General features: G+C 44.0%; 1 protein-coding gene across 2 annotated transcripts in view; it reads left to right on the forward strand.

Moving 5' to 3' along the window:
* Positions 1–14,180, forward strand: part of tfam (transcription factor A, mitochondrial) — a 68,563-nt gene that overhangs the window by 51,931 nt on the left and 2,452 nt on the right. For both annotated transcript variants that reach the window (XM_034193903.1, XM_034193904.1), the window contains exons 5-6: positions 6,490–6,585; positions 8,770–8,826. In XM_034193903.1, the coding sequence (XP_034049794.1) occupies positions 6,490–6,585; positions 8,770–8,826 (153 nt within the window). The remainder of the gene's footprint in view (positions 1–6,489; positions 6,586–8,769; positions 8,827–14,180) is intronic.

Genomic DNA, 14,180 nt, shown 5'->3' on the forward strand with positions numbered 1-14,180 from the left:
TGATCGCGGTCGACTGTTAAACTAAAAGTTTAACTCATCACAGTGTTTTATTATTCAGGTCTGTGATGACCTGATCAGGTCTGATCAGTGTACCTGAAAGCCGCTGCTCGGCGCTTTAAAGGTTAAGACATACAGCCCTCCATTCATTCACGGCAGAGTTTTCCGCAGCCAGTCCACTCATCGGCATTTCTGTACACAATGAAAATGGTCCGCCAAGATAAAAAAATAAAATAAGATTTTATTACTCTGTTTCTGGCGTGCACCACACGTTGCAGTACCGACCCAAACCACTGGGTGTAAACGGGACTGTCAAAACACGCTGGATAATCAAGGTGTGACAGCTGCATTAATTTATTAGACATACGCCAGTGTGTGCCACAGTTTTTAATACGGCCAGCATACGCAGGCTAAATCGTCAAGGTGTGACAGGACCTTTATCCGGGATCGGGTCACGGGGCTATGGCTACAGCTCCAGCAGAGGACCCCAGACTTCCCTTTCCCAGGTCGCATTGATCACCTCTGACTGGGGGATCCTGAGGTGTGGCCAGTGTGGAGATATAATCTCTCCACCTAGTCCTGGGTCTTTCCCGGGGTCTCCTCCCAGATGGACGTGCCTGGAACACCTCCCTAGTGAGGCGCCCAGGGGACATCCTTACCAGATGCCTGAACCACCTCAGCTGGCTTCTTTCAACGTGAAAGAACAGTGGCTCTACTCCGAGTTCCCCACGGATGACAGGAAGCCCATTTTGGCCGCTTGTGCCCATGATCTTCAGTTCTTTCAGTCATGACCCAACCCTCATGACCATAGGTGAGCGTAGGAACAAAGATTGACCGGTAGATCGAGAGCTTTGCCTTTTGGCTCAGCTCCCTTTTCGTCACAACAGTACCATAGTGCGACTGCAATGCTGCCCCTGCTGTGCCGATTCGCCGGCTAATCTCACGCTCCATTATCCGCTCATTCGTGAACAAGAACCCGAGGAACTTGAACTCCTTCACTTGGGGCAAGACTGCATTCCCTACCCGGAGTAAGCAATCCATCGGTTTCCTGCTGAGAACCATGTCCTCAGATTTAGTGGTGCTGATCCTTATCCCAGCTGCTTCACACTTGGCTGCGAACCAATCCAGTGAGTGTTGGAGGCTGATGAAGCAAACAAGACCACATCTTCTGGAACCCCCTCCCTGACTACTCCTCGATATCCTGTCCATGAATATCACAAACAGGAATGCGGCACAGCCCTGTCGGAAGCCAACCCCCACCGGAAGAGTCCGATGTACTGCCGAGCACCCGAACACAGCTCTCGCTTTGTGAGTACAGAGATTGGATGGCCCTGAGAAGGGACCCCCTCACTCCATACTCCCACAGAACCTCCCACAGTATCTCCCGGGGTACCCGATCATACGCCTTCTCCAAGCCCACAAAACACATGTAGACTGGGTAGTCATACTTCCAGGCATCCTGTAGGATCCTTGTGAGAGTGAAGAGCTGGTCGGTTGTTCCTAGACCAGGACAGAACCCACATTGTTCCTCTTCAACCAGAGGTTCGACTATCAGCCGAAGCCTCCTTTCCAGCAACCTGGAGTAGACTTTACCAGGGAGGCTGAGTAGTGTGATGCCCCTGTAATTGGCACACACTCTGGTCCCCCTTTTTAAATATGGGGACCACCACCTCAGTTTGCCACTCCTTTGGCACTGTCCCAGACCTCAACGCAATGTTGAAGAAACGTCTCATCCAAGACATTCCCTCCACACCCAGAGCCTTCAGCATTTCTGGACAGATCTCATCAACCCCAGGGCCTTACCACTGCGGAATTGTTTGACTACCTCAGTGACTTCCACCAGGGAAATTGATGACAATCCTCCATCAGCTTCCAGCTCTGCCCCTACAATAGAGGGCACTCCGGACTGATGCAGGAATTCCTCAAAGTGTTCCTTCCAGTGGTGGATTACATCCTCAGTTGAGATCAACAGAGTCCCATCCTTACTGTAGACAGCTTGGATGGTTCCCTGTTTTCCCCTTCTGAGGTGCCTCACGGTCCGCCAGAAGCACCTTGGTGCTGACCAAAAGTTCTTATCTATGGTTGCATAAAGGAAAAGTTTTAAGCCTAATCTTAAAAGTAGAGAGGGTGTCTGTCTCCCTGATCCGAATTGGGAGCTGGTTCCAGAGGAGAGGAGCCTGAAAGCTGAAGGCTCTGCCCCCCATTCTACTCTTACAAACCTAGGAACTACAAGTAAGCTGCAGTCTGAGAGCGAAGCGCTCTATTGGGGTGATATGGTACTATGAGGTCTCTAAGATAAGATGGGACCTGATTATTCAAAACCTTATAAGTAAGAAGAAGAATTTTAAATTCTATTCTAGAATTAACAGGAAGCCAATGAAGAGAAGCCAATATGGGTGAAATATGCTCTCTCCTTCTAGACCCTGTCAGTACTCTAGCTGCAGCATTTTGAATTAACTGAAGGCTTTTCAGGGAACTTTTAGGACAACCTGATAATAATGAATTACAATAGTCCAGCCTAGAGGAAATAAATGCATGAATTAGTTTTTCAGCATCACTCTGAGACAAGACCTTTCTAATTTTAGAGATATTGCGCAAATGCAAAAAAGCAGTCCTACATATTTGTTTAATATGCGCATTGAATGACATATCCTGATCAAAATGACTCCAAGATTTCTCACAGTGTTACTAGAGGTCAGGATAATGCCATCCAGAGTAAGGATCTGGTTAGACACCATGTTTCTAAGATTTGTGGGGCCAAGTACAATAACTTCAGTTTTATCTGAGTTTAAAAGCAGGAAATTAGAGGTCATCCATGTCTTTATGTCTGTAAGACAATCCTGCAGTTTAGCTAATTGGTGTGTGTCCTCTGGCTTCATGGATAGATAAAGCTGGGTATCATCTGCGTAACAATGAAAATTTAAGCAATGCTGTCTAATAATACTGCCTAAGGGAAGCATGTATAAAGTGAATAAAATTGGTCCTAGCACAGAACCTTGTGGAACTCCATAATTAACTTTAGTCTGTGAAGAAGATTCTCCATTTACATGAACAAATTGTAATCTGTTAGATAAATATGATTCAAACCACCGCAGCGCAGTGCCTTTAATACCTATGGCATGCTCTAATCTCTGTAATAAAATTTTATGGTCAACAGTATCAAAAGCAGCACTGAGGTCTAACAGAACAAGCACAGAGATGAGTCCACTGTCTGAGGCCATAAGAAGATCATTTGTAACCTTCACTAATGCTGTTTCTGTACTATGATGAATTCTAAACCCTGACTGAAACTCTTCAAATAGACCATTCCTCTGCAGATGATCAGTTAGCTGTTTTACAACTACCCTTTCAAGAATTTTTGAGAGAAAAGGAAGGTTGGAGATTGACCTATAATTAGCTAAGATAGCTGGGTCAAGTGATGGCTTTTTAAGTAATGGTTTAATTACTGCCACCTTAAAAGTCTGTGGTACATAGCCAACTAATAAAGATAGATTGATCATATTTAAGATCGAAGCATTAATTAATGGTAGGGCTTCCTTGAGCAGCCTGGTAGGAATGGGGTCTAATTGACATGTTGATGGTTTGGAGGAAGTAACTAATGAAAATAACTCAGACAGAACAATCAGAGAGAAAGAGTCTAACCAAATACCGGCATCACTGAAAGCAGCCAAAGATAACGATACGTCTTTGGGATGGTTATGAGTAATTTTTTCTCTGTTAAAATTTTATTAGCAAATAAAGTCATGAAGTCATTACTAGTTAAAGTTAAAGGAATACTCAGCTCAATAGAGTTCTGACTGTCAGCCTGGCTACAGTGCTGAAAATAAACCTGGGGTTGTTCTTATTTTCTTCAATTAGTGATGAGTAGTAAGATGTCCTAGCTTTACGGAGGCTTTTTTTTTATAGAGCAACAGACTTTTTCCAGGCTAAGTGAAGATCTTCTAAATTAGTGAGACACCATTTCCTCTCCAACTTACGGGTTATCTGCTTTAAGCTGCGGGTTTGTGAGTTATACCATGGAGTCAGGCACTTCTGATTTAAGGCTCTCTTTTTCAGAGGAGCTACAGCATCCAAAGTTGTCCTCAAAGAGGATATAAAACTATTGACGAGATAATCTATCTCACTCACAGAGTTTAGGTAGCTACTCTGCCCTGTGTTGGTATATGGCATTGGAGAACATAGTTACAGCGCTTTCTGAATGACTTCTACTGTAATGAAACTTATTCCCCACTGCTGGGTGGTCCATCAGAGTAAATGTTATTAAGAAATGATCAGACAGAAGGGGGTTTTCAGGGAATACTGTTAAGTCTTCAGTTTCCATACCATAAGTCAGAACAAGATCTAAGGTATGATTAAGTGGTGGGTGGACTCATTTACATTTTGAGCAAAGCCAATCGAGTCTAACAATAGATTAACTGCAGTGTTGAGGCTGTCATTCTCAGCATCTGTGTGGATGTTAAAATCGCCCACTATAATTATCTTATCTGAGCTAAGCACTAAGTCAGACAAAAGGTCTGAAAATTCACAGAGAAACTCACAGTAACGACCAGGTGGACGATAGATAATAACAAATAAAACTGTTTTTTGGGACTTCCAATTTGGATGGACAAGACTAAGAGTCAAGCTTTCAAATGAATTAAAGCTCTGTCTGGGTTTTTGATTAATTAATAAGCTAGAGTGGAAGATTGCTGCTAATCCTCCGCCTCAGCCCGTGCTACGAGCGTTCTGGCAGTTAGTGTGACTCGGGGGTGTTGACTCATTTAAACTAACATATTCATCCTGCTGTAACCAGGTTTCTGTAAGGCAGAATAAATCAATATGTTGATCAATTATTATATCATTTACTAACAGGGACTTAGAAGAGAGAGATCTAATGTTTAATAGACCACATTTAACTGTTTTAGCCTGTGGTGCAGTTGAAGGTGCTATATTATTTTTTTCTTTTTGAATTTTTATGCTTAAATAGATTTTTGCTGGTTATTGGTGGTCTGGGAGCAGGCACCATCTCTATGGGGATGGGGTAATGAGGGGATGGCAGGGGGAGAGAAGCTGCAGAGGGGTGTGTAAGACTACAACTCTGCTTCCTGGTCCCAACCCTGGATAGTCACGGTTTGGAGGATTTATGAAAATTGGCCAGATTTCTAGAAATGAGAGCTGCTCTATCCAAAGTGGGATGGATGCCGTCTCTCCCAACAAGACCAGGTTTTCCCCAGAAGCTTTGCCAATTATCTATGAAGCCCACCTCATTGTTTGGACACCACTCAGACAGCCAGCAATTCAGGGAGAACATGCGGCTAAACATGTCACTCCCGGTCCGATTGGGGAGGGGCCCAGAGAAAACTACAGAGTCCGACATTGTTTTTGCAAAGTTACACACCGATTCAATGTTAATTTTAATGACCTCCGATTGGCGTAACCGGGTGTCATTACTGCAGACGTGAATTACAATCTTACCAAATTTACGCTTAGCCTTAGCCAGCAGTTTCAAATTTCCTTCAATGTCGCCTGCTCTGGCCTCCGGAAGACAATTGACTATGGTTGCTGGTGTCGCTAACTTCACATTTCTCAAAACAGAGTCGCCAATAACCAGAGTTTGTTCCTCGGCGGTTATGTTGCAGAGTGGGGAAAAACGGTTAGAAATGTGAACGAGTTGGCGGTGTACACGGGGCTTCTGTTTAGGACTACGCTTCCTCCTCACAGTCACCCAGTCGGCCTGCTTTCCCGGCTGCTCGGGATCCGCTCGAGGGGAACTAACGGCGGCTAAGCTACCTTGGTCCGCACCGACTACAGGGGCTTGGCTAGCTGTAGGATTTTCCAAGGTGCGGAGCCGAGTCTCCAATTCGCCCAGCCTGGCCTCCAAAGCTACGAATAAGCTACACTTATTACAAGTACCATTACTGCTAAAGGAGGCCGAGGAATAACTAAACATTTCACACCCAGAGCAGAAAAGTGCGGGAGAGACAGGAGAAGCCGCCATGCTAAACCGGCTAAGAGCTAGTAGCTGCTCTAAGCTAGCGGATTCCTAAAAACACACAAAGTGAATAATGTGTATATAATTTAGAGGTGAGCAGAGAGGGTGCTTTAGTTAAGGCACGTCAAGATTACACTGTGAAACAAATCGTTATCTAGTTAACTAGATCAATGTAACTGCGCAGATTAAACAGCTAACAGATACAGCAAAACACCGCTGTGCTCCGGAACAGGAAGTGATACAGTACCGCAGTGAGAGCCAATGTGAGCCTGGTTTTTATGGAACAGTAATAACACCGTGTTCTAATCCACATGACAGACTGTGTGTGTTATAGTTCTGTCATCTTGACAATATGAGAAAGCATGCTTTCTGTGACTACAATGAGCAAGAAAATGGACCTGAGAAATTTCTCTCATTTTGCTTTATTGCACAAAAAGGGCCACTTGCATGACTGCAGTTTAATACCTGGATTTCTTCATGTAACTTGGATGTTTCCTCTCTGTTACTGTGTGTGTGTTCAGGAGTTACAGATGCTGGGGAAGCCCAAACGTGCTCGCTCTTCATTCAATATCTTCATGTCTGAGCGGTACCAGGAGGCACAAGGAGCCACGCCGCAGGTCCGTACAGAACTGTTGTTTTGCTGACAGAAACATGTTCTTGAGTGTAACAGATCGTTGTTCCATTGTTTGGTGCACGCGCAGAGTACACCGCATGTCTCATGTAGAACACCGCGGGGAGCAGAGCCGTGCAGGCTCCGTGTAACTACACGCACATGACTGAGTCGATGGAGAACGCTGCTGAAGGGCGTCTTCAGGCTGCACGTTTCAACTTCTTCCGCAGATCTTCAGCAGGATCTACATCACGGCTCATAGGACACGTCACAGCAGTCCAGTGTTTGTTCGGAGCCATTCCTGGACGCAGGGCAGTGAAAACTCCACCGATCCACGTGCGGATTTCATCATGGGGGGTGGGGTGTTAGTGTTGTACTCTTTAATCGTGATCGTCACTGAGTTCTTAAATCCTTATCGCAAAGGGTTCTTTTTTTTAACGACATTGTGCAAGTTTTATAAGTCCGTGGACACCGATCTGTGTGTTACAGATACAAATCAGTTTCCTCAGATCCGCGGAACTTGCATGGAGAATAAATACCACTCCGAGCCTGGCTGTTACGACACTTGTGGTAAAGCGGGACTGATTGGTTGCTGCGGTGACACCGTGTGGCTCCTGCGAGACGCTTAAGCTAAAAGTAGCATGTGGACATCGCAAACCTTTAGAGCTCTCAAGTTTTTAAAAGAAGAATCTTGCAGCATGTCTGTGTCACGCAGCAACATCAGACAGAGAGAAGATAACGAGAAGGACGGTTTGAAAAAGTCTGTTAAGGACAAGAATTTGTGGAATTGTCGCTGGCTTCATCAACACACCTGAAAGATAAAAGAAACAGGAAAGTGAACTGTGCCCTCAAGAAACACAGTACGAATTTTCTCTGGAAAAATGAACAGGATTTTGACTTTTTTTTTTCCTTTCATTAATCTAGACTTTCTTTCATTGGAAAAAGACATTGTGGCTTTGAATGGATTTACAGGAATTTACACAATATGTGACTTTTTACCATAAGATATGTTATTGATATTTTGCCATGATTTTCAAAATATTTTACAAACTTTAGCTGTGGTTTTTGAAATGCTTTAACAGTCTTTTCAGTCTTCATGAATTCCATGTAGTTAAACTGTTCTGCGTTGATGCATAATTTGGTTTGAAAATCATTCCAGTTCCAACTTCCATGTCATATTCTGTATTTCAGCATGATCATTGACAGTTCAAGTGAATGGTTGAATCTCAGATAATTTAAATATGCACTTTTGAGATTTTTTTCTTCCAGGAGATGCTGAAAATATATCATTAGATAAAAAATTATTTTGTTTTCTGGGGCTGCACCACCCTGGACCTCTGCTCCTGGGGGGGCTGTGCCAACCAGACCCCTGCAAATGTTCCTCTGATTTCACAGTCCTGTGGGTGTCTTTAGCTCTGTGGTTGGGGTCATAATCCTGTTGGAAGACTCGTGACCTGCGACTGAGACCAAGCCATTTGACACTGGCAGCACGATTTGCTCCAGAATGTCTTGATAGTCTTGAAATTTCATTGGACCCCACACAGATTCCAGACACCCTGTGCCAGATGCAGTAAAGCAGCCCCAAAATGTAAGCAAGCCTCCTCCACGTCTCACTGTAGGTACAGTTTTAGAGTCGATGTGATTTCCAAAAACCTCCACTTTTGTCTCATCTGTCCAAAGGACATTGTCTCAGGAGCTTTGTGGCTTGTCTATATGCATTTTGGCTAACTCCAGTCTGGCTTTTTTTATGGTTTGCTTTCAACTTTGGTGTCCTCCTCAGGTGCCCTGTGCACACCTGTGTGGGGGATGAGTGCACCGCCATCGTTCTGGCTTCATTCTTTTATTTGTAATAAGGACCACATTGGCATTTAGTTTATGGCTCAGATCCTTCGCACCCCAGTGAGATCCTGCCTGAGGGAGATCCCTGTTTGTGCTCACGCATTGTGTAACGTGTCTAATGTTACCTCATACTGTTCCGGATGTTACTGTTGGGGTTAAAGCTGATGGCCAGGGTTTGCTGCACATGTTCTGGACCTTCTGTTGGGGTTTAAAGCTGATGGCCGGGGTTGCTGCACATAGTTCTGGACCTTATGTTCAGGTTAAAGCTATTGACAGGCGTTGGTGCGAATAGTTCTGGACCTTCTGTTGGGGTTAAAGCTGTTCACCGTTGTTGTCTATTTGTGTCTTTCAGCAAAGGCTGAAGTCTCTGCTGGAGAACTGGAGGAACCTGTTAAGTGAACAGAGACAGGTTGGTATTTAAAATAATTTTTTTCAGTTTTCCTTCTCGTGTGTGATAAACGTGTTTCTCCATCCTGATCCTCAGATACTCTGGTACTGCAGTTTCAGTCTGTCCCTGCTGCATCTACACGTGATTTGTTGAATTTATTGCTCCCATGTCTTGATTGGCTGTGGTCAGAACCAGTGGTGGGCATGGTTCAGCTAATCGGATAGCAGATAATTATCAAAGCTAATGTTTTTGCTAGTGGATTAGCTTTTCAGATAAGTTTTTAAACCATCATCGGACCAATTATCTTCCGATAAATTTAGTTCCGATAACTTTCAGTCCGATAACATTTTTTTTTTTTTTGCTGGTAAAGTGAGCAAAGTTTCTTCTTTGTCTTTCGGCTGTTCCCGTTAAGGGTCGCCACACCAGATCAATCGTTTCCATCTCACCCTGTCCTCTGTATCTTCCTCTGTCACACCCAACCACCTGCAGTTTAACGGTCAAAAATGTTTGTAAACCCTAAAATCAAACATTTTAGTCCATCTGTTGTGTGTTTATTTATGGCAGGTTGGGCTGTCGCTTGCTGATGACATCATCATTAAGCGCAAAACGTGATGGCTGGTTGACACAGGGAGCATTGTGGGTAGTGTAGTTCAAGTTCACGTTGGACGTTACAATATTGTCCCTTAGAAAATCTGCTGCAAAACCCATCACACATCGTGCAAAAATACTTATTTAAATATCTAAAGGACACTGGATTACTTCAATCGCATTTAAACAAATGACTATGGCTGCCAGAGTTAAGGTTTTTGTACAATCAAATCTCAGCGATCACTGTAAATGCACCTGAAGGTGGTGCCGCCCGCCATTGGATCTGAAAGAAGTAGTCTGCTCGACGCAAAAATGGAGAAATTTTAACATTTATTTAATTTTATTTCTTTGTGACTGACTGTATCGCCAAGACTCTGGGAGAGAGCTGTCATGGCACAGATGTGTTACAGACTGGGACGTTTCTACACCGTTTTTGACTGTTTGGATAATCTCAGGTCCGATTCTTTTTCAGATGAATCCCACTGAATCTAACAGGTAAGAATTCATATTTACTACATGTATTTACTCTGCTAATCAATGCATTAATACTTAAGTATAAGTAATTAAGTATAAGATAAGTATGATTTTTTTTTTCTACTTCTCTCTCTTTGCATAGCTTTGCATGAATTATATGTTCAGTTAGCTGTTAGCTGTTTTTCAGTTAGCTTTATATACATTTAACTGTTTTCATAGCAATAAATACATTTTTAGATTCAGATAGTGTTATTTTAAGTAAATTTTAGATTGATATCTTTATATTCATTTAGGTATTTGCATAGCTTTGCATGAATTTATATGTTCAGTTAGCTGTTTTTCAGTTAGCTTTATATACATTTAACTGGTTTCATAGTAATAAATACATTTTTAGATTCATATAGTGTTATTTTAAGTACATTTTTAGATTGCTAGCTTTATATTAATTTAGCTAGTCACATAGCTTTGCATGAATTTATATTCAGTTAGCTGTTTTTCAGTTAGCTGTATATACAATTAACTGGTTTCATAGTAATAAATACGTTTTTAGATTCAGATAGTTATTTTACGTCAATTTTACAATTTTACTTTGTTAGCTTTATATCCATTTAGCTATTACTTTGCATGAAATTATGTTCAGTGATAAATACATTTTTAGATTCAGATAGTGTGATTTTAAGTACATTTTAGATTGCTAGCTTTATATTCATTTAACAATTTGCATATCTTTGCATTAATTTATGTTCAGTTACCTGTTTTTCAGTTACTTTCAGATTCAGTTAGCTTTATACACACTTATCTGTTTTCATAGTGATAAAGGTTTCGACTGTGATTGTTTTAAATGCATTTAGATTTGGTTAGCTTTATATTCCCCAAGTCCCAGCAGAAGACTGCCCCTCCCTGAGCCTGGTTCTGCTGGAGGTTTCTTCCTGTTAAAAGGGAGTTTTTCCTTCCCACTGTCGCCAAGTGCTTGCTCACAGGGGGGTCATTTTGACCGTTGGGGTTTTTCTGTGATTGTTGTATGGCTCTTGCCTTACAATATAAAGCGCCTTGGGGAGACTGTTTGTTTGTTGTGACTTGGCGCTATATAAAGAAATAAATAAATTTGATTTGATATTCCGTTTGTTACCTTACAAGCTATAGTTACGTTGCGCTAGATGAATTGTTTTCGGTTTAGATTGACTCAGATTTATTTTCAGTCAGTTTTAGATTGTTTCAGGTAGGTTTTCCTGGAGCTGCACTCACTTTGGTTTTGACTAGGTTGGCTTTGTGTTTTTGTTGTTGTTTTACAACACAGATATTGTTTATTCAAGTATGGCAGTGGTAGGTCCATGACCTATACGGGATCTAGGCGCTCCCGCCATCACGAGCCTCCCAGCTGACTGGGTTATAGCAGGGGGTAGATGGGACTCATTAGCCCTGTTAAGGCGGTCCACCTAGGGGAAGGAAAACCCTGATGTTAAACCCCCAGCCTGGGTTACTGCCCCTGTGCCTCCGAGGAAGGTTCTTTAGCCAGAGGCTAGGAGAAGATCACTCTGATGTAAAACCTACAGCCTGGTGGTCGCCACAGCCATCTCAGCTTGTTTGTGCCACTGTGGAGTGCCACCTTGCCTAAAGAGTGGAATTGGTGTGCGCGAGCTGATCCCCACTTTAAGCAACGAGCGCAGGCGGGAAGGAAAGCCCTGAAGCGATGGGAAGAGGCGAAAACAGCAGGTGCATGATGGCACTGGGAGCTGCAGTCTCGATCCTGCATGCAGGCGGCTCAGGAGCTATAGTCGTTTGATTGCTGACCCGAGACAACAGCATCATCCGGCAGGGCCCTGGGTGACCAAGCAGCCCTGTTTAGGGATAGCCCTGCTTGCTCCACATGGAGACAGACCTAGAAAAGGTGGTCTAACATGGCTTGTCTCACTAGACCCGGTTGGCTCACCGCTGCCAACGGGCATCACTACACGCAGTGCGAAAAGAAAAACAAAGAACCTGAAAATTGCGTGCTGGAATGTACGCACAATGATGGACTCAGACAATAGCGATCGTCCTCGAAGACTCTCAGCCTTAGTCGCCAAAGAGCTAGCAAGACTTGACATAGACATTGCTGCACTCAGCGAGGTGCGCTTTGCAGACCAAGGGTCACTCACCGAGGAAGGCACAGGCTACACACTGTTCTGGTCAGGGAAGGCTAAAGAAGATCGTCGACTTTCAGGGTCGGGTTCATGATTAAGAGCGCCATAGCACATAAGTTACACAGTTTGCCAGTTGGACATTCTGACCGACTCATGTCACTCCGGCTCCCCATCAACAACAAGGATTTTGCCACTATTGTTAGTGTGTATGCCCCAACCATGCAGGCCGACATCGGAGTTAAGGAGGCTTTCTATAGCGATCTGCACAACCTTCTACAGCGCGTCGACACCCAGGACAAGCTCCTCATCATGGGAGATTTCAACGCCAGAGTGGGCCGCGACTCTGATGTATGGAAGGACGTGCTAGGGAAACATGGCATAGGCAACTGTAACGACAGTGGCCGCCTGCTGCTGGAGTTCTGCTCTGCACATGACTTGACGATCACCAACAGCCTGTTCCAACAGAAAGAGAGATTCAAAGCAACCTGGAGACACCCACGCTCCAAACACTGGCACCTTCTGGACTACATTCTGACGCGACAGCGTGATAGAAGAGACGTACTACATACCAGGGTGATGCCTAGCGCGGATTGCTATACGGATCATCGCTTGGTCCATTCCAAGATTGCTTTCACTTTCAAGCCCCCTCCTAAGAAGAAAGGCCCACAGTTTAAGAAGCTACAAGTCCACAAGCTGCAAGACATAGACAAAAAATGGAGTTCCAGGCCAAACTAGAGGAGAGACTGGCCTGCCTGATGACCCTGAACAACAGTGGATGAGATTAAACTCGTCGCCCATATGGAGCAAGCCTTGCAGCACATTGTCAACTGTTTTGCTGAAGCAGCAAGAGCCTTCAGCCTCACCATCAGCCTGAGAAAGACAGAAGTGCTATATCATCCGGTCCCCCATACAGCATATACCCCACCCCAAATCAGCATCGAGGGTACCAGCCTGAATGCAGTAGAGCACTTCACATATCTCGGTAGTGTTGTCTCAAACGACGCATCTGTTGCCAAGGACCTAGACAGTCGCCTTGCCAAGGCCAGCAGTTCTTTTGGTCGACTCTCAAAGAAAGTCTGGCAGAATCATGCACTGCGCCTTTCCACAAAAGTGCAGGTCTACAGAGCCATTGTGGTCCCTACCCTCCTGTATGGAGCTGAAACCTGGGTTCTGTATCGGCAGCAGATCAGATTACTGGAACGCTTTCATCAGCGTTGTCTCCGAAACATCTTCGGGATGAAGTGGCAGGACTACGTCTGAAATGAGGCCATCCTTACCAGAGCCAAATTGCCCAGCATGGAGTCTATTATACTCAAACAACAGCTTCGTTGGGCAGGTCACATAACCAGGATGGATGATACACGCATGCCGAAATTCTCTTTGGCGAGCTCAAACCAAGGGGCCCCCAAAAAGCGCTATAAGGACCAGCTGAAGAAACAGCTCTCCCTTGCAGGCATTCAGCATCAGTCATGGCAGCATCTAGCTACAGATAGACTCAGCTGGCGTTCCAGCATCAAATCCGCCAGCCTGAAGTTTGAGGCAGAAAGAAGTGAGGCCTCACGCCACAAGCGTCAAAGACAGAAAGAGCGGGCAGCAGCACAAGCCCAGCCTACTCAAGTGTTCATTTGCCCCAAGTGTAACAGGTCTTGTGCATCCCGCATCGGACTTTCCAGCCACCAGAGGGCTTGTAGAAAATAAACTAAAAAAAAAAAAAAAAAATCCTATCCTCGCAAGCGAGGAAACTAACAACAACAACAATGCATTAATGGACATATTTCGGTTGTTTAAGCCACAGGGTTGAAAGTGTGTGAAAAAAGCAGCAGCTTTTAGCTCGTAAATGACGGTGTATCTAATACTGAGATAAACTGACTTCTAATACTGTGTTTTACTGCTTTTGAAAGATGACGGTGTTTGTGGTTTTATTTATTTATTTTTTATTCATTCATTTTTCATGCGTTCTTGTGCGTTTGTGATCCTTGAATTTACCCAGCAGTCCCTGCGGCACTTGTGGCCGCATCCTACTAAAAGTTATCGGTTATGTGTAATAAAGATACATTTTTTAGCAGTTTATCATCATAAAAGATAACTTTCCAGGTATCTGATGAATGGTTATCGAAGTTAACTTGTTAGATAGCTGTGCCACTGCTTTGTGTGTGTGTGTGTGTGTGTGTGTGTGTGTGTGTGTGTGTG

Source organism: Thalassophryne amazonica, chromosome 18, assembly GCF_902500255.1.
Source record: "Thalassophryne amazonica chromosome 18, fThaAma1.1, whole genome shotgun sequence".
Lineage (NCBI taxonomy): Eukaryota > Metazoa > Chordata > Actinopteri > Batrachoidiformes > Batrachoididae > Thalassophryne > Thalassophryne amazonica.